The sequence below is a fragment of the Myxocyprinus asiaticus genome, chromosome 9 (assembly GCF_019703515.2).
Source record: "Myxocyprinus asiaticus isolate MX2 ecotype Aquarium Trade chromosome 9, UBuf_Myxa_2, whole genome shotgun sequence".
NCBI lineage: Eukaryota > Metazoa > Chordata > Actinopteri > Cypriniformes > Catostomidae > Myxocyprinus > Myxocyprinus asiaticus.
The window spans coordinates 14,087,877-14,115,694 of NC_059352.1; the positions used below are offsets into that span (position 1 = coordinate 14,087,877).

General features: G+C 38.3%; 1 protein-coding gene across 2 annotated transcripts; it reads left to right on the forward strand.

Moving 5' to 3' along the window:
* Window positions 1-26: 26 nt before the first annotated feature.
* Window positions 27-27,818, forward strand: LOC127446554 (ubiquitin carboxyl-terminal hydrolase 4-like). 2 transcript variants are annotated; one of them, XM_051707552.1, is made up of 22 exons: window positions 28-203; window positions 1,579-1,706; window positions 5,768-5,898; window positions 6,598-6,724; window positions 6,973-7,118; window positions 7,219-7,280; window positions 8,079-8,222; window positions 8,804-8,921; window positions 9,066-9,239; window positions 9,344-9,502; window positions 9,777-10,001; window positions 10,089-10,172; window positions 12,718-12,812; window positions 12,906-13,088; window positions 13,199-13,425; window positions 15,512-15,736; window positions 17,872-17,942; window positions 18,016-18,131; window positions 18,282-18,431; window positions 24,861-24,964; window positions 25,329-25,417; window positions 25,877-27,818. In XM_051707552.1, exons 1-22 carry the CDS (start codon window positions 55-57, stop codon window positions 25,997-25,999), a joined length of 3,030 nt encoding a protein of 1,009 aa, XP_051563512.1. In that variant the 5' UTR covers window positions 28-54; the 3' UTR covers window positions 26,000-27,818. The 2 variants fall into 2 exon arrangements, with proteins under 2 accessions (XP_051563513.1, XP_051563512.1); XM_051707553.1 differs by lacking the exons at window positions 25,329-25,417; window positions 25,877-27,818 and adding an exon at window positions 19,719-19,778 and having other exon boundaries at window positions 27-203.

The window sequence follows — 27,818 nt, forward strand, 5'->3', positions numbered from 1 at the left end:
CCCCTGAATATACTTAAGCGTGCCCGCGATTACTGCGGGTTCACTCGCTGCACGATGGCGGAGGGAGGCGGACCCGAATCGGGTAACGCTTCGGACCCTGACGAGAAGCCGGTGATCACACAGACACCGGTACCGTCCACTGAAAGTCAAAAGCAGAGCATCGGGACGCTGCTGAAAACGCCACTTCGAAAGGGAGAAGAGTGGTAAGGGATTTTAAAGGAAGCCGTAGTGAACGCACGCGTTGTCGGCATCAGCTCAGGCCTACAGACGGAGAAACACCGGCTGCGAGAAATCCCTTCATTAGCTGGGTCTCTGGACAGCCACCCGCTCCGCTAACACCAAACTAGATCGCCCCCGTTAAGATCGAACGAAGCTGTCTACACTACACAAGCGAGCGATTTACTACAATACGGATTCAATACGGATTATGTCGGTTAGGGGAAGCTGTCTAGTAGCTAGTTAGCACAGGTTAACCATTTTAGCCTTTCTTTTCGCCTCCGTTACCCCAGTTATTCTGTTTTATTGTCTCCATCAGGAATAAGTAAACATGTCAGACGTTTACAGACACGTTATTAGTTGACAGTTTGTCAAATAAACAACCGCGTTGTCGGTTATCAATTATCTGATTAGCTTCATAACAAAGTAGCGTCAGGCATGTAAGGCACTTCATTAGCCAATGCTAGTTAGCCAGGCTAGTTTGGGTTTCACTTCTGCGCGAATTTCATTTGAGAGTAAACGGTTAAATGAGACTAATAACGAGCAAATTCATATCTCTGAAGTAGTGGCGAAGTCAAAGCCACCAAGCCAGTTTTACAGTAAGGCAGTGCTTTGTCATGGCCATTGGATAACACCCAGTTACTATGTTGTTTGGCACCAGAAAATATTATACCACAGATAAACAATACTCCATGATATATTTGGTGTTAAGTGAGATTAAAGGCAAAACATTTATAACATCTCATGTTGTTGAAGCAGCTAGTATAGGCAAGTGTGTCTGACTAGCTAGTCAAGCTTTATTTCGAAAGCAAGTTGAGGAACTACAGAAAGTAAGGGAGGTAGCCACTCATAATATTTCACTTTCAGTATAGACTTGAAATCATCTATCAGAGTGGGACTCATCAAAGTGCTAAAAATGTTGGAAATTACTAGAAAGCTATGTAGGCTAACTGTTGGTGCTAATAGCTTATGTCACACTATTACAGTTTTGAAGTTGACAAGCCCAGATAACATGTTGGGACAAAGTTTTTTCCTTATGGCACTTTTTAATGTGCAATGTCTCTGACTAAGTGGAATCCTGCTAACAGGCTTATGTGGTGGAACATTTTCCTATTTAAGATGTGATTAAGACATCCTTGTTTACTGTTTCTATATTAGTAGATGTGTAACAGCACAATAGCTATTTGCTTTCAGGATTGCTCTACATATAACACCCCATTACTTTTTTTTTTTTTTTTTTTTTTTTTTTTTTTTACTGTGGATATAGATACTTATCTACCTGTTATTTTAAGAGAAAAGCAAATTAATTGTCCTCTCCTCCCTGACATATTCACTCATCCACCTATTGTTCAACTTGTGTAGGTATTTGATTGACAGCCGGTGGTTCAAACAGTGGAAGAAGTATGTGGGCTTTGACAGCTGGGATATGTACAATGTTGGTGAGCACAATCTGTACCCAGGACCCATTGACAACTCTGGGCTCTTTTCAGGTAATGAATGTTGAGCACTGTGCCTCAAAATTTGTTTTGCCACATTCTTGTGGATAGATGTCGTATTGTGAAAATGACAAGCTATTAATAAGGATGAAATGTGCTGGAAGCAATTTTATGAAAGATCTAAGATTGGCTTTTTAGAAAATTAGTGCTTATATTTATAAACATCTGATTCAAAGCTGTGTGGCTAAATTATATTAAAGAAAATTAAATTACTCACCTGTCGTTCTACACCTGCATGAATTTATTCCATGCATTACAAAAACAGATGTTAGAAGAGACAGATTTCATTACTTGGAAAAAATATACAATGAAAGTAAATGGTGACTGAGGCTATCTTTCTGCCTAACTTCTCCTTTTGTGTTCCATGGAAGACAGAAATTAATACAGGTTTTGAACATCATAAGGGTGAGTTAATGACAGAATTTTAATATATACACTGGCGGCCTAAAGTTTGGAATAATGTACAGATTTTGATATTTTGGAAGGAAATTGGTACTTTAATTCACCAAAGTGGCATTCAACTGATCACAAAGTATAGTCAGAACATTACTGATGTAAAAAAACTGCATCTTTGCTATTTGAAAAAATCTAGACTTCCAGCAGCCATCACTCCAACACACCTTATCCTTGAATAATCATGCTAAATTGCTAATTTGGTACTAGAAAATCACTTGCCATTATGTCAAACACAGTTGAAAGCTATTTGGATCGTTAAATGAAGCTTAACATTGTCTTTGTGTTTGTTTTTGAGTTGCCACAGTATGCAAAAGAATGGCATGTCTTAAGGTCAATATTAGGTAAAAAATGGCAAAAAGGAAACGGCTTTCTCTAGAAACTCGTCAGTCAATCGTTGTTTTGAGGAATGAAGGCTATACAATGTTTGAAATTGCCAAAAACAAAGATTTCATACGAAGGTGTACACTACAGTCTTCAAAGACAAAGGACAACTGGCTCTAACAAGGACAGAAAGAGATGTGGAAGGTCCAGAAAAAACTTATCAAGAGGATAAGTACATCAGAGTCTCTAGTTTGAGAAATAGATGCCTCACATGTCCTCAGCTGACAGCTTCATTGGTGTTGGGCGGGTCAAATTCAGTTTCATGTACAACAGTAAAGAGAAGACTCGGGGGTGCAGGCCTTATGGGAAGAAATGCAAAGAAAAAGCCACTTTTGAAACAAAAACAAAAAGAAAAGTTTAGAGTGGGCAAAGAAACAGACATTGGACAACAGATAATTGGAAAAGAGTGTTATGGATCTTAACCCCATTGAGCTTTTGTGGGATCAGCTAGACTGTAAGGTGCACAAGAAGTGCCCGACAAGACAGCCACATCTATGGCAAGTGCTACAGGAAGTGTGGGGTGAAATGTCACCTGAGTATCTGGATAAACTGACAGCTAGAATGCCAAGGATCTGCAAAGCTGTCATTGTTGCACGTGGAGGATTATTTTGATGAGAACTCTTTGTAGTTGTTTAAGAAGTTCTAAACATTTTTTTCAAACTATAATAGTAATTTTTCATGTTATTAATGTCCTGACTATACATTGTGAGCAGTTAAATGCCACTTTGGTGAAAAGTACCAATTTCTTTGAGCAAAATCTGTACATTATTCAAAACCTTTGGCCGCCAGTGTACATGAACTATCTCTAACTTTACACATCCTGTGGGCCTTTCAGTGTACTTGCATTTTGATGTTTGAGTCCTGCCCATTAGAAAAGCATTAGGCTTGGGATCGATGCCTTTTTCACACATCGATAATCAGAAGATTTTCCCAATGATTATTTATATCGGGATTTCTTTCAGAAATAAATAAGGCTGCTCGTTGCACAATAGTCTTTGTCTTTTCAAACATATTTTTCAACACAACTTTGGTAAAGTGTGAGTGGCAGGGTAAATTAAAGGAATTAGTACACCGGACGTGTCAGGCAGATAACATTTAAAATTAAAAACTATTGTGTTTTTCACAGTACACGGACCGCCACTGACAGATGACGAGGTACAGCACCGGAGGCTGCACATTCTGCAGTGCTGCTGAACGCAACTCGCTTAGTTTTCCATTAAATTCGACCCAAATCATTATCAATGGACAAGTATAATTTACTCTAGCCATCATTGTGTAGACTTTGTGTATATGTATCTTCCATATAGCCTAGACAATGTATTTTCAGTTACAAGTACATCTTTTTGTGGTTTGAGAGCTTGAATGAAACTTTGCAACAGTTCAAGGATGGGCAAGGAGGCGGCGGGAACCGGCTGAACAGACAACATAAAGGTTTAATGATATAAATTAACTTAACATAAGACAAACACAGACACACATGCAGTGTGGCTGCGTGTATCTCTCTCTCGAACTGGCATCTCGCTTTCCCGCTGATCATCTGATTCAGCACCGGCCGTGCGTCCTCACAGCCTGGACATGCACCCCTCCTCGTCACACTCCTCCCCTGCATAGTTCCAGACTGACCTCAAGACATCATCCTGGCAGTTAAAGCTCGTTTGCAAATGGGTCTTCCATATGGACAATGACCCCAATCATACCTCCAAAGTTGAGGCAAAATGGCTTAAGGACAACAGTAAAGGTATTGGAGTGGCCATCACAAAACCCTTGCCTCACTCCGAGGCAGAACTGAATAATCGTGTGCGAGAAAGGGGGCCTACAACTCGGTTACACCAGTTCTGTCTGGAGGAATGGGCCAAAATCCCAGCTATTTATTGTGAGAAGCTTGTGGAAGGCTTCTCAAAAAGTTTGACCCAAGTTAAACAATTTAAAGGCAATGCTACCAAATACTAACAAATTGTGTGTAAACTTCCCGCTGGGAATGTGATGAAATAAATAATTCTCTCTACTATTATTCTGACATTTCACATTCTTAAAGAATTTTCCCATCAACATGCAAAGATGTTACTGTGTTTCAGAAGGGGCAAATTATTGGTCTGCATCAAGCAAAGAAAACAACTGAGATTGCTGAAATAACTGGAATTGGGTTAAGAATTGTCAAACACATTATTAAAACCTGGAAGGATAGTGGTGAACTGTCAGTTTCGCAGCAGAAATGTGGTCGGAAGAAAGTCTTGAATGATCCGAGATCACAAACGCTTGAAGTCACATCATTAAAAATCGTTATGTTTAATAGTGAAAGTAAGAGCATTTCCTCATGCACAATGTGAGAGAACTTATAGGATTGGGACTAAACAGCTGTGTGGCCACAAGAAAGCCACTTGTTAGTGAGGTTAATCGGAAAAAACTACAATTTGCTAGGGAGCATAAAGATTGGACTGTGGAACAATGGAAAAAGGTCATGTGGTCTGAGTCTAGATATACCCTATTACAAAGCGATGTGTGCGTCAGGGTAAGAAGGGAAGCGATGTACCCATCATGCATATTGCCCACTGTACAAGCCTTTGGAGGCAGTGTCATGATCTGGGGTTGCTTCAGTTGGTCAGGTCTAGGCTCAGCAACGTTATGCGGTAGTAAAATGAAGTCATCTGACTACCTGAATGTACTGAATGACAAGGTTATCACATCAATGGGTTTTTTCTTCCCTGACAGCACAGGCATATTCCAGGATTCCAAGAGTCATCAGGCTCAAATTGTGAAAGAGTGGTTCAGGATGCATGAGGAATCATTTTCACACATGAATTGGCCACCACAGAGTCCTGACCTTAACCCCATTAAAAACATTTTGGGATGTACTGGAGAAGACTTTACGTAGTGGTTCGACTCTCCCATCATAAATACAAGATCTCGGCCAAAAATTATTGCAACTCTGGACAAAAATAAATGTTGTGACGTTGCTTAAGGTTGTTGAAACAACGCCATGATGATTGTGTGCCGTAATCAAAGCTAAATGCGGTCCAACTAAAAGTATGCAACTTTTTTTATGGCCAGGCAGTGTATATTTACGCCTCAAAAATATATCGATAAAATAACATGCCAATCAATAATCGTGCACCACAGAAACTCCTAGCCAAGCATTGCCAAATTTGATAGATGATGCTGCTGAATGGCATTAATTGTGTGGTTTTCTGATTAATCTTTTCATCTTTGCTCTGTTACAGATCATGAAGCCCAGACACTGAAAGAACATCTCATAGATGAATTAGACTATGTGTTGGTGCCTACAGAGGCCTGGAATAAGCTGGTCAGCTGGTATGGCTGTTTGGAGGGTCAGAAGCCCATCATCAGAAAGGTTACTCCCCTTTTTACCTCTGTGAAATGCAGCATTGATTTTAAATTTGGTGTTAAAGCAGCTTTGAGATGATAATGATGAGCACTGTAAAATGCTTTTCATATCGTCTCTGTGGTAGAGCCTTGCATCAGTTTCCATTTCCATTCTTGGAGATGCCAGTAATCACCCATTTAAATGTGCGTGTGATAATGTTGTTATGTGATAAATGCAAGTGGTTGACTGTAATGCTTTTTTTTTTTTTTTTTTTTTTTTTTTTTTAATAGCTGATACTAATATTTAGACAGCAGGGTGGCCGATGACCATGTGTGTAATGCAATTAAATGATAGCAAATAAGTGAAACAAAATGAAAGAAAAAACAAAATGAATTTAAATGAACTGTTCTTTATTATTAAAATGAATTAAAATATGTTAAGTATATAAAAAAATGTGCACTATTGACAAGGCTTTTTGTTTGAAAATGACACTAGTTAAAGTCCGCTTCTGAAAATGGCCAAATATTGCCCAATTAATTGGTCTGGCTGATATATCGGTCTATCATTTCTAATTGTTGAAAAGTTACATAATCAAAGAGAAGGTTTACGAATATGTAAAAGTTTTCATATTGAGACGCTAACTTCTTAGTTTGGAAAACCTCTTCTTATTGTCTTTTTACATGCAATCGCTATTTCTTAATGAGTGTTTATTTCAATGTTTTGCAGGTGGTTGAGCATGGGATGTTTGTGAAGCATTGCAAAGTAGAAGTGTATTTGCTTGAGCTGAACTTGTGTGAAAATGACAACATGGACAAAGTTGTCACTCGTCATTTCAGCAAAGCAGATACTATAGGTGTGAAGTGTTTACATGTGAAATTTACACACTTTCCAGAAAATATACATGGATCAAAATCCAAGTTTTACTCTTCTTTTTGCACTAGTAACATCCATTAAGGGGAATTTAGACTGTAATGAAAGATGCTGATTAATTTGAACTGTTTACTATTATCAGAATCTCTGAAGTCTTGTTCTAAGACCTTTTTAAATGGCTCTTTAACATATTTTGTTCACCTCCATAGCTCTCTTTTTTTTCCCTCATAGATATTATTGAGAAGGAGATGAGGTCTTTATTTGACATCCCATCAGAAAGGGAAACTCGACTCTGGAATAAATATATGAGTAACACTTATGAACAACTTAACAAGCTCGACAGCACTGTACAGGACGCAGGGCTTTTTCAGGGCCAGGTAAAACAATGTACTACATTCCATTCCAGTTTTAGTTTGATTTAGACCGACTGAAATTTTAAGACTGGTTTTATTTCACATCATGATATTTTCCCCATAGGTGCTTGTTATTGAGAAGAAGAATGAGGATGGCACGTGGCCCAGACAGAACAGCCATTCCAAGTAAGCACATGCCGTTAAGGCCTTTCTCACACCTAAATGATCTCTAACACTTATGGCACTTTTCCACTGCACGTTACGGTTCGACTCTGCTTGCTTTACTTTCTGAGCTTACTTTTCCACTGCAGTTTAGTGCAGCCTCAACGTGGGTGGGATTATAGGCTGATCGTCATAGTTGCGTCGCCCCATCCAGCTCTCATTGGATCCTCTCCTCGGCTACTAACGAGAGGATTGTCTGCACCTCATTTATTGACCACTGCGTGGTTTTGCGCACAGCCATTTCTTCTTACAATTCGAAAGTCGCATGAACAAATGATACTGCTATCGCTGTTGCTAACTGTAAAACTAGCGGGTTGATGTCCTGTGTCGCCAATCCAGTGACGCTGGTAGTGACGATTCTCTCTGACCAATCAGTGATCTGCAGGGTTTTGATGTCACATTCAGTATCAGCTCGGCTCGCTTGGATCCTCGACCGAGGTGGTACTAAAAAAAAAAGTACCAGGTACTGTCCACAGTGGAAAACCCCCAAAAAGTGAGCAGAGTCGAGTCGTACCGTGCAGTGGAAAAGCCTCATTATAGATAGCTTATCTGGAAATTAGGACCTGATGGTACCATTTTAAAATGGTCCATTATGAATTGTTTCCAACATTAACTTGCCATTTGTTTGTAACGGTGTTTTCTTGCATTTTTTTTCACCACTTGAATCAGTTACACTGTCTTGCCAGTTACCCTGTTATTATAACATTTATAACATTACCGGTACTTGGATCGACACTAATCATTTTGTTTGATTATTCCTAGGTCCAGTACTTCCACTTCTCGGAATTATACAACCTCCCCAAAACTCTCCTCAAATTCGTCTGCCACCATTTCCTCCACAATAATAAATGGGGAAAGCAATAGCAACTCTGGCTACATGCTGAACAACAGTACTTCTGGGAACAGGTCAGCTCAAACAAGTATCTAATAAAGCTGATTGTTTCAACTCACACTTGTACATAAACTCACCTTTGACTGCACATCAGTTGAGTTCTATATTAATATGCCAAGTTGCTTGTCAACTTAAACAAACAGAGAGCTTGATGTGCTATGCTACCTGGTTAAAGAATTGTTTATTGATTCTAATTAGTAATACATTTATCTATTTTATATTGGTGACTTTTAGCATATTGCTGTTGCTGCTTAATTATGGCAGCAATAAGCCAATTGAGGCAGTGTGTTAGTATATTTACCACATTTATGCTGGTTTTAGGACCACCTTAAGAAACCCACTTATCCATGGTAAAATCAATGTAACACCCGAACTCTAGTGGCTTATTGCTTAAATCAGCTAAATGGGTTTAGTTCCATTTTGGAGATTTGTAAAAGGGAACTGAAACAACTTTTATTTCCTTTTTTTTTTCTCTCTGTCAGTTTTCTATTGTTGTTCCCCAAGCAAAATGTATGCTCCTACTGGTCTCAGTTGCCATGTTAACTGATCATAAATGCGTCTTAGGGTACCATGCTAACCCACCTTACTTTTACAGATTGGGAAGTTACAACTCCTACAGCTCCTCCTACAGTTACAGAGAATCGCCTGCACAGCCAGGCCTCTGCGGTCTGAGTAACCTGGGTAACACCTGCTTCATGAACTCTGCTCTCCAGGTATGCAAACAAATACTCATTCTAACTTTTCTTCTTGCTAAGATTTGAATCTGATTCCATGGTACTGTTTAGTCATTTCAGTTGTTTATAGAGTGCATCTTGTTCTGTTTAGACTGGTTTCTCAGTCCTTCTCTAATATTTCAGTGCCTGAGCAACACTCCCCCTCTGACGGAATATTTCCTCGAGGATCGCTATGAAGCGGAGATCAACCGGGAAAACCCATTAGGGATGCGAGGGGAGATTGCAGAGGCCTACGCAGATCTGGTCAAACAGATGTGGCTTAGTCGGAGCAGTTATGTGGCTCCTCGGACTTTTAAAGTGAGTCTGTGAATAAATCTTTGTATGGAAGTGTTGGCCATTCCTAATGCATGCACTTACAGCTTAATCTAAATGTTAAAACATTTATCTTTTCTCTGACCCAGACACAGGTGGGTCGATTTGCCCCGCAGTTCTCAGGGTACCAGCAACAAGACTCTCAGGAGCTGCTGGCCTTTCTGCTAGATGGCCTACATGAGGACCTTAATCGTGTTAAGAAGAAGCCTTACCTGGCCCTGAGAGATGCTGAGGGGCGCCCTGATGAGGTAAACCTCAAACCTGAATGATCTCCCCTCATTTTTTGCTAAACCACTGAGCCAGTCCAGATCTTCTGCTGACTTTGACCATTCTCCTTAGTTTCATAAAGTAGTAATCATTCAGAATGATTACAGTGACGACGACTTCGTGTAAGGCTTAAAGAACTAAGACTGCAGATCTAGGACCCTCTTTGGTTCCCTGTTTGTTACCTCTTAAGGTCTTTCAAATATTAATTCATTTGAAGAATGTAGCCCCTAATTTGTGTTGTCATTTTGTTTGTAGATTGTTGCTAAGGAAGCATGGGCGAACCACCGGTTACGGAACGATTCCATAATCGTGGACATCTTCCATGGCTTGTTCAAATCTACGCTAGTCTGCCCAGAGTGCTCCAAAGTTTCCGTCACCTTTGACCCCTTCTGCTACCTCACACTGCCCCTGCCCATGAAGAAAGACCGCACTATGGAGGTGTTCCTGGTTCGCACTGACCCGCAGTTCAGACCCATGCAAGTAAGAATCATTTTCCTGAAAAACTTTGATACAGGTTTTAGTCCAGGATTGGAACTAAAAGATCCTTTTATACTTTATTTATTCCAGTATCGTGTAGTGGTTCCCAAAATGGGTGTAGTAGCAGACCTGTGCAGCGCTTTGGCCAAACTATCTGGAGTTCCTTCAGAGAATGTAAGACTTTTACTGCACCCAACATTCCACCTAACAATCCGTATTTCCATTATTTGATTGACTGAATTTGATTAAAGGGCAAGTTCACCCAAAAATAAATAGCCACTTATTCATTCTCATGTTGTTCCAAACCTCTATAATATTTTTTTTGCTTTCAAAAGGGGATGCAGAATGTTCATGCAGCTTTTGTTTTCATAGAATGAAACTGAATGGGGACGGATGCTGTCTAGCTCAAGAAAAGACAATGTCAATATACACAGGGTTGGGCTGTAATGGAATGCATGTAACTGCTTTCAGAATACAAAAATGAAGTAACTATTTGTTTTCAGAACTAATTAGTTTTCAGATTCAAAATACAGTTATTTTTATAACATTTTGTGAGAATACTTTTAGAATACTTTTCTCAACCACAAAATGAGGCAGATGTGAAAGACGAGACTTTTTTTTTCTATCCAGTGAGAACCAGCATTTTTCACAACAAATTTGGCTAATTTGAAGAGACATTCGTGGGTTAATATTATGGGTTGCGTTTTTTGGGATGCTTAAAAAATGGACATTAGTCCAAAATACAGTGTCATATTAATACCCAATGATTCCGATATTGAATATCTGGCAACCTCGCTGGCACATTGTTGCCTTAACAATCAGTGCGCTGTCAGCTGTGCACCAGTATCAATACAGCTGGCAAAGTACAAAAATAACATTAGAACGCATGATACGTTGTTTCCCGTGAATGTAATTGCTTCCTAAATGCGTTTTTGCAGATGTGGCTTCTGTGCCTAGCTTTGCAGTGTTAAGACAGACTGCTCTCAATAAGCATTTGGTGAGTAATGGCAATAATATGAAGAAGTAAAACATGGGAGAAAGTACTGCAAAGACTGGGAGAGGGAAAAGGACTTGAACTAGTTCAGAGGTCCAAACGACAACAGAAAAACCTTGTGTGAAAAGCTACTGTAAATTGTGTGACTTCTAGATGTATGGGCGGCTAGTTCAGTGGCACGTATTGTAACATACAGGCATTTTAATAGTTGTATCTCGCTTTTAAAAAAAAAAAAAAAAAAAAAAAATCTCATACAAGGTTTTTTTTTTTTTTTAATTAGGGGTTCCTGTAGCTCAACTGGTAGAGCATGTGCTAGCAACACCAAGATCATGTGTTAATTTCCCAGGCAACACACAAACTGATATAAACTGAACAAATACCTTCAATGTACTAAGTCGCTTTGAATAAAAGCATCCACCGAATGCATAAATGTAAATGTTCAAATAAATTCGCAATAAAAACTAAGAGTAAAATAATTAAAAACACCCAAAAATAAAGTGTCAGTAATAAGAGATAAAGAATAAATTGACCTAAATATGGAAATATGCAAGCGAGCCTAGTTAAAATCATTCATATACCACATTTTTGTCACATGACCTCACTATTTTGTTTAATTTTTTGCAAGTGGCATCCACTTAGTCTCTAATAAATATGGTTAAATTGGAGTTCTTATCCAATTTTGTGTCAATCCAATCAAATAATGGGTTAAGAAGATTAAAATGTTAAAAATAGTAAAAAAAAAAAAAAAAAAAAAACTTTCAGTTTTCCCTTAGGATTTTTTCAGCAGCAGTGCTGTTGTGCGCGCATCCACAAGCCCGCAATGCCGGACCCGTATTAATGCGTGTTGGTCAAAAAATAGATTAAAACGGGTGTTAAATTCAGTTTCAGCCTGGGCCACATCAGGGTTTATTTGTGCCCTCAAAGGGCCCTTTGAAAATATGGTACCAGCACCTGCTTTGGTTGCACCCATGCAAATAATATTACATGTTATGCGCATTGAAATACGCATTTGACAGTACAGCATTGATTTTGAGGTTGGGATGCAGATGAAAATGATGATATTAACAACAGTAACATCTGTGGAAAAAATAAACACCTAATTTTTATATGGCTAAATTTTAAAATTTACAGATTCCTTTCATCAGGCTCCTACTGATTGAACTACAGTAATCTCAGAATTTCTGAAGGCAAACAACACAACTTATATTTTCCTACAATCAGAGAGCGTTACATAATAATGATAATTACAACATATCACACAATTCTTCCGATTGTGCCTTACCTTTACAAATATGTATTCTAAAAGTATTCTGTATATGTTACTTTTTGATGTGATGTATCGGAATACGTTACTGAATACATTTAAGAGAGTATTAAGTATTCGGCCCAACACTGAATATACGGCAACAATAATTAGATTAGAGAGCTGTGTCAGAGAGTGAGATTTACAGTGAGCAGCGACTTTTGGCATGTTACACTTCGGTATGGACCTTGAATATAGCGCATTAGTTTGTGCTTTTTTTGGAGCTTGACATTGTCCTCCATTCACAAAAGAGCAGTGTGGACTTTCTGATTTCTCTTTTTGAAAAAGATTTTTTTTAAATCAAAGCTTTAGAACATGTCAATTAAACTTTTGGGGTGAACTATCCCTTTAACTTGGCGACATAACATGGGCTTAAATGTGTTTAGGAATCAATTGAAGTGTATTGTTCTTATCTCTTCTAGATGGTTGTGGCAGATGTTTACAATCACAGATTCCATAAAATCTACAAACGAGATGATGGCCTCAACCACATTACGGAGAAGGACGACATCTTTGTGCAAGTCATCTTTTCTGTTTATATTCAGTATTTTTTGCTTCTGCAGGTGAGTGTTGTTTGAGTGGTGTTTTACTTGTTTTGTCTTTGTTATAGTTATGAAGTGTTAGAGGAGGACAGTGAGAGGATGAATCTGCCAGTGTACTTCAGAGAGAGGCATTCTAAGCACAGCGGAGGCTCCTCTGGCGCAATGCTTTTCGGTCAGCCTCTTCTCATAACCGTCCCACGCCACAACCTCACCGTTGATGCCCTCTATGATCGTGTGCTGGAAAGGATTGGGTTGGTGTAGCAATTTGTTCTGTGGTCAGAGTTTATCAATCATATCTAGAGAAACACAGTCCTGTCATTTAAACACGATTGACCTTTTAATTGTATTTTTGTCATTTTAGACGTTACGTTAAACGTTCACAGGGTACCATTTCAGAGAGCAGAGCGTCTGCCTCAGCTACATCCTCTAGCAGCAGCCAATCACCAGAATGCATAGCTTCAGTGTCCAGTCACAGCAAAGGGCTGAGTGGCTGCAGCAGCCCTGTTTTAGATGGAGCTTCCTGCAGTGCCACATCCAATGGCAGCAATCACTCTGGAACATGTAATGGCCCCAATGGAGTTTGTGATGGTAAGACACTCAAATACATTTGTCGCAGTCAAATGTAAATCAGAAGAAAATAGGTTGTGGCCAAAACCTAGTTAGGCATTATAGATGCACTTTTAACTGATGACCCTTATGATAAATTCAAAAGGAAGCATCACATGTATCCTTTGCAGAGAATGCATTTCCACAATTCATTGTGAAGAGCTCAGCAAGGTTATTATAGTTTTGCTTTTTCAAATCCGTTTTTATTTTATATCATTTTCAAATTTGCTATAAATTTCAGTTTAGTTTGTTAGTTTCATTAATGATTTGTTAAAGTTTAGTTTTTATTTTGTAAACACATTTCTATTTCGTTTTTATATATTTTAGTTTCAGTTTTTAATTATAGTTTTGAGTTAACAGAACACTTCCAGAGTGTAGACCAAAGCAAGGCTTTTGAATTTAAGCTTGGCAAAATTTCACAATATACTTAAAGCAAAATGAAACAGTTGACTATTTGCTCAGTTTACTTGGACTCAGCATACTTGTGCATAATAACAATAACATAATGGTTTGAGATTCAACAGTCACAAAGAACTAAATAAAAGCAAATCAAAAGTATAAAAGTTCAATGTTCATATGAAAAGTGCAAATTAACTCAAATTCATGTTAAACATGAAATCTTGTTAAACTGCTGAGGCTCACTGTACCGATGGTGGGCGCGGCATCACTTTGTTTATATATGTTTACATTTACTGCATACGATATGATGCGTACCTCGTATAATCTTGAAATTAGTGGTTGCCTGTTAAATATAGTATGTTATCCATTCAACCACAAAGCTAGAGGCCAGAGCACAGAAATGATACAAATATGGACATGAAGAAAAAAAATCACATCAGAGACCACATGAACAGACTTCTTCATTCGGATCTATACGTATAAACTCTATGTAAAGCGAAAAAATAATGTTTAGTCTATTGAAAGATGTCATGAATATATAGATGATTACAAAAACGTATGGTTTGTCAATATTTTCCATGCGATCGCTGGTATTTGTATAGGTTTATTGAAAAATTCTGCGTCTGGCACTGGACTCAGGCTGCATATTCTAGAAATATTATGCTTTCTGTTTCATTCTATGAATGGAATCCACATGAAATCAGTAAAAAAAGCTGTTATAGCAACTCTATGATGATTGAAAGATATTTGCATTAGATTGTGTCATTTGTAATGTTTGCATGCACTAACGCTAACACGCTAGTGCCTTTGCCACAGTATTGCACCTGTTACCCCAGTATGCCAGTCTTCGCCACAGTCGGACCTGTAAATATTTATAGAAGATCGTGAAAATGTTTTTATACTTGTTTTTTAAATAAAGACTTCCAGCCATAATTCATGTCTGAGTCGTCTTCATATATCAGTCTTTCAGTATCAGCTAACCTCATGTGCATTACATGCCACAACGGCATTTGCAGATATTCACCTAAACAGCCCAATAGTGTATGGCACTGCGGCTCTGAAGATGAAAACATCTCAAACACACACACAGGTCAGATTTTTCCGCCATGTGATGAGAGCTCGTTGATTACAAAAAAAATTGATTTTTGAGAATTTGTATTTTATTTCAGTTTTTTAATAACTGCTGTTAGTTTAGTTTAATTTGTTTTTCATTTATTTTGAAATATTTTATTTCAGTTTACAAAAATGGCTTTTAATAAATTTTCGTTTCAGTCTTAGTTTATGAAAATAACCTTGGAGCTCAGTGGAAAAAAATCAAGAAAAATGTTGATTTTAAAATTGTTTTAATTACAAAGGGACTATTTTACTCAATGTTTGAAAGTGTTATGTATTTTTGTTTATTGTCATTTGCTTGGCAGCATGTTAAGCTAATGCCAAATTGTTGGAATCAATTGAGTCTCCTGTGTGCTTTGAGTGAGGAGTGCTGTTTGTGTGATGCCTATTTACAGCATTCTAATTCAGTTACTTATGAGGTTCCATTTCAGTTAGGTGCTGTGTTGCCTATATAGGCTGTAGATGGCTCACTAGGTTTTGGAACAAAGCTTGTTTATTTGTTTCTCGAACTTTACCATGTTTTGCTGACACAATTGCCATTGTTCACACGTTTCAGGTGAAGAGGAAGCCATGGACCACCAGGAGAGTCCAGAACCTGAGAACAGCCACTCAGACACTGTGGATGGAGAGGAGGACTCTGAATCTGAGAATGGACCCAATAGCAACAGTGGGAAATCTATTTCTTCCCGACCTAAACTCTTTTCTTTTAGCATGGTCAACTCCTATGGCACAGCCAACATCAGCTCTCTACCTTTTGACGGCAACCTTCTCAAACTCACAAGTAACTTATCTTTTTATATTCAATACAAAATCAAATTGATAACACTGAGCACTACATATGAATAGCCATGTGTCCACTATCGGACCAAATGAGGGCGGGCCAGTTGCGTTCCCACTGTCACTTCCAGGGCTTCATTGTGCCGCCTCGGGGCTTCCTCAGGGCCAAAGGCCAAGCACCCTGGCCTGCTGATTGGCCCTTGGGCCAAAGGCGGCCAACTGGGGATTGAGGCGCGATCAATGTCAAATAGGGCTAAAACGATTAGTCGCCGTTATCGACAACATCATCAATAAAAAAAATTCAGACAAAAATGTTCGTTGTTGGATTGTCGTTTGATCTCATTTAACGTAACATGAGCTCATATGAAACTTTTAATGATGATGTGCGAGAGCAGCACTGCAGCTCGTGCCTGACTGAGGAGAGGTAGAATTACACAGCTCACAGTCCAGATGCACTCTAAACTTTTACAGCTTCAGATGATGTTGATCGCAAAGTATGAGGGATTATAATGTAAAAATACAAAATAAGTAAATAGAGAAGCGCTCTCGTTGTGGAATAAGTGGAGCTGGAGCTACCGCTCCGCTGAAGCAAAACTTGCGTGTCGAGCGTCTTTAAAGGAAACACCCTGGCGTTACATCTTAAATGCAGTTATATTTAAAGTGTTATAGCTTTAATAAAGTTCAAATAATACAGAAGCAGATCATTTGTAAATTATACAGTAAATAACCACAAACTCCGAAACTGGCATTTTTCTGTGCGGTCAGCGTTTCTTCTGAGTTGCGCGAATGTCCCGATCTAAGGGGGAGAGATTGAAACCACACCCGGCTGTGGCACACTCTGGCACGGGGACGGTCATCCCTTGAGCGCGCACGCTTAATGCAGCTAGATTATAACGTGATGTTCATGACTTATTGTATCATAATATATGTGTCACTGTGCATTTCTTATCATGAAGAAAATTGGCAATACGCAGCTTTATTAATAAGAGTTTTCTTTGTGAGTTAAAGATGGATTGGATTTAATTGAACAAAGGTCAGAGAGGGTAGTCTTCGCCCATTATACACTGCAACAAAATACGTTTTTGTTTTAGCTTGTTTTCCAATATAAATATCTAAACTCCTTTTAAAACAACGTACGTTTCCTTTAGCAGCTATACTGCAGAAGAAAAAATTGTTATCTGAGAAGGTTGAATATTATATTAAAAATACGAATATTTTTATATTAATATATTAAAAAAAATGCATTCACCTGAGAAGCAGCATATAAGATATTTAGACTTGATTTTAGAGAATAGATCTTGAACACAAGTATATTTTGTCTTTACTGCACTCGCAGAAGTATAACCCAAGTGAAAAAATACTTGTATACAAAATAAACTTATATTTAAGATACATTCTCTTTAAACAAGATCGTTAGATTAATCGATTATCAAAATAATCGTTAGTTGCAGCCCTAATGTCAAAGGCAGTGTTTTGCTGAGTCAGGTCTGAGGGTTCAGCACCAAAATACTCATTTTCCAATTTTTTTTATATCTAGCTACCAGCTTGCCTCAACAGATCAGTGGAGAATGGACAATCGTCAGTACTGGTCAGTAGATGAAATCAGGGCTCTTCTAAATATTTGAGCCGATGAAAATGTGCAATGTCAGACTGACTGTGTCTACCGAACGAAGACACGATTAAGTATATTGTCGCCGAACTTGCCAAGTTGCATATCCAGCGCATAACAGTACAGGTTCGGTGAAAAAATCTGCATACCGTACAAATCTGTGTTCATTTCAAGGGCTAGCTAGTCAACAGAGTCTGATACCTCAGCTTAAATTTCCTTCTTGCTTGTAAAATGGGTGGGGTGTGTGACGTTAGCACCAGGGCGGTGTATTAAGGACTGGTTTTAGGGCAACGCTGCAGGGCTGTTGGCCCAATAGTGGGAATGCAGATCTATTTTGTTCTCGAGATTTGAGGCTATTGACTCAGCCTGACCAGTTGATAGCCCCGGCTTGCACTGGCCCGATAGTGAAAAAGCGTTTATTGTGACTTTTTACAAAGTGGTGCACATACATTTGTTCAGGATGACTTTCATTATGTTCACAAAGAGAGAACATCCTTTTGATGAAAACTGATCAGTGTCTATTTCTACAGTTCATTCTACAGTAGCCATCGACTGGGACTCAGACAATAAGAAACTGTGCTATGATGACCAGGAAGCTGAGGTAATGCTCACCAGTGCACTAAATAGCTTCTCATACTAGTGTCCTCAGAAATTAATGTGAAGTCTTTCACCAGGCCTATGACAAACATGAGAATGTGCTGCATGCACAGAAGAAGAAGACCACAGTAGCTTTACGAGAATGCATTGAGCTCTTCACCACAATGGAGACCTTAGGAGAGCATGATCCTTGGTGAGGACACACTCAAAGCATTACACGTTGCTTATTGTCTTATACATTTAGGTTTGTTCAAATTTATCAGAGTATTAAAAGTAGACTGCACTTGAATGTTAGTGCAGTTTTAGTGGTGATGTGCATCTTCACTGCTGTGCTCATCTGCAGGTATTGCCCCACATGTAAGAAGCACCAGCAGGCCACTAAGAAGTTTGACTTGTGGTCTCTTCCACGCATTCTTGTTGTGCATCTGAAGCGGTTTTCTTACAACCGCTGCTGGAGAGACAAGCTTGACACTGTCGTGGATTTTCCCATTAGGTAAATGTTATTTGCTGCTCTTTTTCTATCCCAAACAGATCTGCTGCTGATGTCTTAGCTTTACACAACAAACTAGAACACTTACGTTATTATCAACCAAGCCATCTACACTCAGATTGTGTAACATTCGCTGATTATAATGGGAAAGTTTTGGTTCTGTTGGGTTTTATCACTTGCAACATAGACAGAGTATTACTGTGTAATGCTATGCGTTATTTCATCAAGCGGATGAACACTTTAGCAACCGCATAACAGGGCCCTGGAATTGTGGCAGCAAGTTTTGCATGGGCAAGTTCCACACACGTTTTATGAAATATTAAAAAATCTAGTTTTGGTATGCTTATTAATTGGTTATGTTGAGTAACTGTATGAACAGTGCCCTCTAAGTATTGGGACATTGAGATGCTTTTCATAATTTTGGCTCTGTACACCACTGCAATGGATTTAAAATTAAGTAATCAATATGTGATTGATGCGCAGACTGTCAGCATTAATGTGAAGTTATTTACATCAAGATTGGGTGAACTGTTTTGGAATTACAGCATGTTTTATATACAGACCACCCATTTTTAGGTGCACAAAAGTAATGGGACAAACTAACAGAATCATAAATAAAATTAACATTCTTTATGCTTAGTTAAAATCCTTTTGTAGTGAACTACTATCTGAAGTCTGGAATCCACGGACATCACCAAATTGTGGGGTTTTCCCCTAGTGTTGCTTTGCCTGGCTTTTACTGCAGCCGTCTTAAGTTGCTGCTTGTTTGTGGGTCTTTCTTTCAGTTGTCTTCAGCAAGTGAAATGCATGTTCAGTTTTGTTTAGGTCAGGTGAAGATTATTCCACTTCTTTGCCTTAAACTCTTTAGTTGCTTTCACATTATGTTTTGAGTCACTGTCCATCAGTATTTTGTCCATTCAGTTTTGCAGCATTTGGCTGAATCTGAGCAGATAGTATATCCCTAATAGAGTTGTGCTGATAGACGATGGTCAGAGTGATTGTCAATAGCTGATGCCTTGATGTCAAGACGATATTTGGCTTGTTTTCCCATTAATGTATTTTATTATTATTATTCTTAGGCGTTTATTATTAAATTAATATTACAAATAATTTGCCCATAGACACACAGACACGTGCTTGAAGAAACACACTTTATTATATTATTAAGAACAGATAACAGAAAAGCCGTCTATGCGCATGTATGTTTGTTCGGAGGTGTGCAGTCTCGTGGAACACATGCATGCAAAAGGTTCTCACTCTTTCTTTGTTTCTGTCTTCTGAATTTTTTAGTTGCAAGAACAGTATCGTCTATGAGTGCTGCAAATGACCTCCGACATCTCAGCTCAGGAGGTGCTTTGAGTTCAGTTTGCTTTATTTCCACAGAGCAGTTCATTGTGACCACAACTCTGCAGCCGATACATCTGTGATTAAAACATAACACACACGTTCACCTCGAACCATGATTTATATTTCAGTGATTATTATCATCATTAATCATTATTTTTACATTTAGAATTGTTTTTATGTCTTCATTTGTGTAAGTAATTTTCTGCCTGCATGTTTAGACGGATCCTTGCCTGACTGTAAATGGAAATTTGGTTACTTCCATAAAGTCGGCAAAAAAGAAACGTCCTCACTTTCAACTGCTTTTATTTTCAGCAAACTTAACGTGTAAATATTTGTATGAACATAAAAATTCAACAACTAAGATATAAACTGAACAAGTTATACAGACATGTGACTAACAGAAATGGAATAATGTGTCCCTGAGCAAAGGTGGGGTCAAAATCAAAAGTAACAGTCAGTATCTGGTGTGGCCACCAGCTGCATTAAGTACTACAGTGCATCTCCTCCTCATGGACTGCATCAGATTTGCCAGTTCTTGTTGTGAGATGTTACCCCACTCTTCCAAGGCACTTGCAAGTTCCTGGACATTTTTGGGGGGAATGGCCCTAGCCCTCACCCTCTGATCCAACAGGTCTCAGACGTGCTCAATGGGATTGAGATCCGGGCTCTTCGCTGGCCATGGCAGAACACTGACATTCCTTGCAGGAAATCACGCACAGAACGAGCAGTATTTCTGGTGGCATTGTCATGGTGGAGGGTCATATCAGGATGAGCCTGCAGGAAGGGTATCACATGAGGGAGGAGGATGTCTTCCCTGTAACGCACAGCGTTGCGATTGCCTCCAATGACAACAAGCTCAGTCCGATGATGCTGTGACACACCGCCCCAGACCATGATTGACCCACCACCTCCAAATCTAACCCTGTAGCGCTTTTTTAGGCATCTCACATTACGAACATTGCAATTTATTGCCCTGGCCACATCTGCGGTCCTCATGCCTCCATGCAGCATGCCTAAGGCACGTTCACGCAGATGAGCAGGGACCCTGGGCATCTTTCTTTTGGTGTTTTTCAGAGTCAGTAGAAAGGTCTCTTTAGTGTCCTAAGTTTTTATAACTATGACCTTAATTGCCTACCGTCTGTTATCTGTTAGTGTCTTAACGACCGTTCCACAGGTGCATGTTCATTAATTGTTTATGGTTCATTAAACGAGCATGGAAAACATTGTTTAAACTCTTTTCCATAAAGATCTGTAAAGTTATTTGGATTTTTGCAAAATTCTTTAAAATACAGCGTCCTGAAAAAGGGACGTTTCTTTTTTTTTTTTTTTTTTTTTTTGCAGAGTTATATAATTTTTTTTAATTTTTTTTAATCACTATTTTAATTGCCGTTTCGTTTGGAGTACAATTTGAATTTAGAAATGTATTTGATTTTTAACTTTTTCCTTTTTTTTTTTTTTTTTTGTAATTTAATTTTCAATGCAAAATCACTAAAGCAAGAATATTCACCGATCACTCAGTCGGTCGCCGATGTAACTGGATATTGTAATTTTTATATATATATAAATATATATAATCTCGGGAAGGAGGGAACAAAACTAATTTATTCACACACACACACACACTATTTTCCCAGACAACGAAATACCCGACCGGTAGAGAGTGCACGGATTAAGTACGTTAGTTTCCAAAGAGATGTTGCCCTTCACAAGCCATCTTTCAAAAAGTTGAACACATTTTAATTGCACTTAATTTCTTTTTCAGTTTCATTTGAATATTTAGTTAAAATAAATAAAAAAAAGTTTAAAGTTTGAAATCAAGGTGTCTTGAATTGTATAGGCTTAACCCTAACCCTGCTTAACGAAAATGTCCCCATAGTACCACCTAGCGGTAAAACTGGTGTTTGTCGGTTTGAACATGGCCACACCTAAGGTTTCTGCTATCTCTCTGATGGATTTTTGTTCTTTCAGCCTAATGATGACCAGCTTTACTTGCATTGACAGCTCTTTGGACCTTATAATGACAGTTTACAGCAAAGGCTTCCAAATGCAAATTCCACATTTGGAATCAGCTCTAGAACTTTTAACTGCTTAATTTTTCATTAAATAACCTGGGAACCATCCACACCTGTCCATGAAACAGCTTCTCAGTCGATTGTCCCATTACTTTTGAGCCCCTGAAAATGGGGGGTCTGAACCGTTCAACCAGTTTGGATGTAAATATTCTTAAAACTGACAGTCTGCACTTCAGTCACACATTCATTGCTTCATTTCATATCCATTGTTGAAAGAATCTTGAGTAGAATTTTATATATATATATATATATATATGTGTGTGTGTATGTTTTAATGTATTATCTTTTTTGCTGTATTTATGGATTTAATTTTAATTTAACTGATTATAACTTGCCATGATATATCCCTTGATGCTGATATGGCCATAAATACCAAAAACAACAAACAAATCCATTGCAGTGGCATATAGAGCCAAAATTATGAGAAGTATCTCACTGTCCCAGTACTTAAGAAGGGGATCAGGGGCCTGGGTGGCTCAGCGAGTATTGATGCTGTCTACCACCCCTGGAGTCACGAGCTTGAATCCAGGGCGTGCTGAGTGACTCCAGCCAGGTCTATTAAGCAACCAAATTGGCCTGGTTGCTAGGCAGGGTAGAGTCACATGGGGTAACCTCCTTGTGGTCGCTATGTGGTTCTCACTCTCGGTGGGGCGCTTGGTGAGTTGTGCGTGGATGCCGTGGAGAATAGCGTGAAGCCTCCACACGTGCTACGTTTCCGCGGTAATGCGCTCAACGAGCCATGTGATAAGACGTGCAGATTGACGGTCTCAGACGCGTAGGCAAATGAGATTTCGTCCTCCACCACCCGGATTGAAGCGAGTCACTACGCCACCATGAGGACTTTGGGAATTGGGTATTCCAAATTGTGGATAAAAGGGGAGAAAATTGAAAAAAGAAGTGGGTCAGCACTTTCAGGTTAATTATCTCTGGTGTGGGACCAGATAGGAACCTGATTTTCACAGACATAATTCCTCTATGGTAGTATTCTTGTAATAAATTGAGGTTGAGATTCCATTGGTTACAGAGCTAAGTCTAGTAGAAATCTGGGGAAAAGCCTACTTTATTCATCCATTTTGAGAAATGATCAGATGTAATAAACATAACAAATAATAAAAATGAACAGTATTTTACGGTAATTATGATTGACAACACAATTTTAAGCTACATCCTATGGAATAATGACTGTGTCGCTTGTGTCTATGATGACCAGTGGTGGTTAGGCTTGGTTGAGGACATCAGTGAGGGAAAACTGATGTTTTTGTAAAATTCTTCCACCCATCTGGACCAAGAACCTCATTCAAGATACCTACTGAGGACAAAGCGTGGGTTCCCATGAACAATGTTCTCGGAAAACTGACATCTGCCGAGTTGACTACTGCCACCGGATGCTCCCACAACATTAAGTCTCAAACCTGAAATGTTTTGCATGCACACTATACATACCTAGGTACCCCCTAAAACATTTAGGACTGAGACTCGAACCCTTCCCATTATAAATTGACCCTAAATGTGGAACTTGCAGCGATCTTGATCATTACATTAGGACTTGGAACTTAAGACTAAGGAACAAGAATGTCCATGTACCTTGTAATGTGTACTTTAGATCAGTTTTCATTCCTAGGAGCTAGGACCATCCTGAGCTGAAGTAGAGGTTTCTGTAAACATCTGTATAACCAAAATTTGTCGTGCGCCATGACACAAAGATGGTTAAACCAAGTAAAATTAAAATAAAAAACTGGTGGTTTTGCAATACCAATACATAGAGGTATTCACTCAAAAATAATAATAATAATTTGGAAAATTAAAAATGGTCAAGCAACCTATGTTGGACCACTTAACATGGATTAACCCAAGGGCACTGTATGTGCATATGGAAAAGAACTCTGTAAATTTCCCACCAGATGGCGCCAAATTTACCAGCAAAGTTTTCATACTCGCCAAATTAGACGTTCAGTAGGAAGCCAACTGTTGACGAGGATGATGTAGAAATTTTTATTAGATGCAAGAGTTTTCCAGTGTTAAGTACTGTGATTTGACTAACATAGAAATCAAGAAACAACAAAATCTTTATTGCAACATTCAGTAAATTCATACTTCAGATGCTAAATGCCATATTTTGCCAACATGGATTTTTGTATGCACACATTTACAGTTTTTGTTGCCATATATAATTGGAATGAGCTTTTTCAGCCCATTTGAAAGTGCTTTGGGTTACCTTACTGAAGAGGAAACTGGAAAGAGGGCAGGGAGTTTTGCATTGAGTGTGGTGTCAGTTACTGAGAAGCTGAGTCATAGACAAACCCATCCATTGTTCATTTAGGTGAATTGAGTACACTGATACAGAACTGGTGCCCAGAACTCCAGATTGTCATATTGATCTAGAAAATTAGGTTGAGATGTAAAGTATAGGCATAACATTTCATCAGCTAGTGTTGCACAATTAGTCAAATAATTGAAATTACAAGTAAAGCTCCCACAGTTAACTCATTGTGAAAAGCTTAAATTACAGCGTTCCATTTAGGTGTTCTCGTGGTGTTTTATTTCAGCTTGTTACAACTTGCTTTTTTGGAGAAGTTGAGCGTTGTAACCAATCATGGACATGTCTGTTGCTTGCTTTCTGTGCATGCTTTATTCAAAACTTGAATAATGTGAAGATTGATTAATTAATAAAACGGTGACAAAGTAATTCTGAAACACAATTTTCATCTAATTTTGGATGTGTACACTACATAACAAATATGGCATGCAGATGCTCCACACAAAATAAATATTTTAATGTAAGTTTTATCAAAATTAATCGGTTCAAATATCATGGGAAATAAAATAAAAAATCTTCATAATTGTGAAGCCATGCCATCAACCATACTTTACTATTTTTTTGTGATTCATCTCTGGACTGTAGACTTACCAGACTTTAGTTTTCATGAAATATGGCAAATTAAACAGGATCACAACTGGAGAAATGTATTGCTTACTATTATGCCTGAGGATTCATGTGAACTGTCTCACACAGGGACTTGAACATGTCAGAGTTTGTTTGTGACCCCAAAGCTGACCCATATGTCTATGACCTCATTGCTGTTTCCAACCATTATGGAGGAATGGGCGGAGGCCACTGTAAGTCACTCTTATTGCTTGCCTCTCCCTTTATTTCATAACCCTTTCTTCCTTTGGTAAAATTACATTCTTGCTATTCTTGTTTCCTATTCTTATCTTACTGTTCCAGTCATTTTATTAGTTTGTCTGCTGACAGGTTGTGTCAACAGCCATTAATTTGCTCTTGTCACCCTCATTTATTCTTCCTTGTAACTCAGTTAGATATCACATGTTTGATGGGTTTCTACAGAAACTGTTACACATTTATGTATACAGTATGTCACTGTGCACCTTCCTGAAATTGTACCTGGAAATGATTACATTGCTTGGTTTTGATAAAGAAATATTAGTAGTTGAGCAATAAACTCTCATTTCCTCTTTCCAGACACTGCATATGGCAAGAATAAGATGGATGGAAAATGGTATTACTTTGATGACAGCAGTGTGTCTGCTACCTCTGAGGATCAGATTGTGGTGAGACTCTTATCTCTTAACTTGCTTGCCTTTTTTTGTTAAACAATACTTCCCAGATGTCGTAAAATATTTCTGAGTTTAATGATCGCTCTTGCATAATCTCCAAACTATTATGTCCTCTCCACAACAAATTAATTGGCTAGTGATCGACCGATATGGCTTTTTCAATGGTCAACATCTTGGAGATAAGGATGGCTAATACAATGCTTGTACTTATAATTTTTCTGACACATGAATAATATTTTAAAATGTGCATTATCCGTTGACAAAGCTGTTGGTAGATTTACAAACTAGCAAAAGGGGAAACTAACGTTTCAATCAATCGGCTAATGCCGATAGTATCAAAATGGCCAAACATTGGCCAATAAATTGGAAGAGTAATTTGTATAATCATTATCGGCTTGTACACTAAGTCAGAACTGACTTATGTAGTGCTGCATTTGTTCTTGTTCCCCACAGACTAAAGCGGCCTACGTGCTCTTTTACCAACGCAGAGACGCTGATACACCACCTAAATCCACCCCCTCTGCATCACTAGGTGGAGCTCCACAGTCCCTGGATGATCACATGGACACCAACTGAGTTTCTTTAATCTTTCAAGGACAGGCACTGAAAGAAAAACTACATAAACATGAAACCAACAATGCATCAACGCACATCCCTGGCTACTTCAGTGACTATTAAAGGCTCACAAACAGGCCCTTTGTTTTTAGCTTTATTTTAATTTACTTTCACGCATGCATCTTTATCAAGAGCCCAAAAATAATATTAATAAAAAAGAGAATATGAGTTTGAAGCGTGATATGAAAGACTTTGTTCTTGGACTTTGATGCCTGCTGATAATAAAAGCTTATTAAGTTAAGTTTGAAATGAGGGTAAAATGGCAATATAACCTCTTTTTGGACAACATGAATGTTAGAAATACTACATAGATTGGTTGTCGGGGAGGGGTGTGTGCCTAGAAACAGACTTATGTATGCAAAATTATGCTCCTCTGAAATGTTTGGATTTTGCCTCTTCCCACTTGGACTAGCTATCAGCATCTTGTAACATGTGCCTCCTGTGAAGAATAGATTCTGTGGATATATAATTAAGTGTGTGCCGATAAGCACAGAGATGCTCTTGGAGAAGCTTGCGCTCTTAAATATTGTCTCCATAGTTCATTTATCCTTTAAAAAGCCACTCTGTTAAAGATCCCTGACAGCGCACGTACATCACTCAGATATCTATTTGATTTTCATCTGGAAGACGTATCTGATCTTTTAAAGATTTTTGGCAGATTTTAACTAGAATGCAATGAAATGGTCTAAAACAGACATCTTGGAGATGTATGTGTGCCATCTGGGATGCATTCCAGAGGGTGTTGGATTTAAATATTTCACTCTTAAGTTGTTTACTCTATGGAAGTCATAAAATGTTCAGTGAATTTTTATTTTTTGGGCTGCATTCCGATATATCCACACTAGCAGCCTTTATGCCCCAAAAACTGTGAAAAGGGGGCTTGTGTGTATGTATATGGTTTTGAAAATGATAGGCGGAACAAATAAACCCAAGTTTTGGTCACGTATTAACTGCCCCAGAAAGTCTAGTTAGATTTTAATCCACAAGGAAGTTCCAAAATGTCTTATTTCAGATCTGATGGCTAGTGCTTTGCAAAAAATCTGTCCAAATAGAACAAAGATTTTTTTTTTTCTTTTGTGGATGTTTTAAATGCACTTAAATTGCTTTAATCCAGAGAGGAATATCGAGTCTCTGCTCGAAAGTGGTGCTAAATTTGATACTTGGAACAGGTGTGCTTATAAGATGAAAACTAACATATAAACAACATGCTATCAGTACCTGGAAATGTAAATTGGCATATCTACCAAAAGACATTGTAAGTGCTTCATAATGCTTGGAACATGGAACAGTACTCCACTGATCTAAAGCTTTGTGTGTGTGTGTGTGTGTGTTTATATGTGGCAAAAATTTTCTGAATCTGCAAAATGGTGACTAGATGGTTGCTCCCAGTTTTTACCTTTCCATGGTTTTTGCAGTCATTGACTGGTAAATCCACAATTGTTGGTATTTATGGCAATGATGAATTAATTGTCCAGCTAATAAATTGATATATCCAGCTATGAAATTTAAGACACAAACTGAAGACTTACACAGGATGTCCCAATACAACTTTTGATGCATTCATCAAAAAAACATCCTTTTAATCTTTTTGTTGGTTTTGTAATTTCATAGATTTTTTTTTTTTTTTTTTTGCATAGATGTAAGTTATCATTATTTGTGACAAAGTACATAGCTGTTTTGTGTTCTAATATTTATCTTGCCAAGATGTGCAACACCAGATTTTAATTAAGCCTATTTGAATTGAAAGTATAATAAAATGTGGAAGCTTGATTATAGGAAA

Excerpts from the sequence above, each read along its gene's own strand:
- LOC127446554 (XM_051707552.1), top strand. The coding sequence starts at position 55 with ATGGCGGAGGGAGGCGGACCCGAATCGGGTAACGCTTCGGACCCTGAC. Across the intron at positions 5,899-6,597 it reads AGAAGCCCATCATCAGAAAG|GTGGTTGAGCATGGGATGTT; the intron begins GTTACTCCCCTT and ends AATGTTTTGCAG. Across the intron at positions 8,922-9,065 it reads TCATGAACTCTGCTCTCCAG|TGCCTGAGCAACACTCCCCC; the intron begins GTATGCAAACAA and ends CTAATATTTCAG.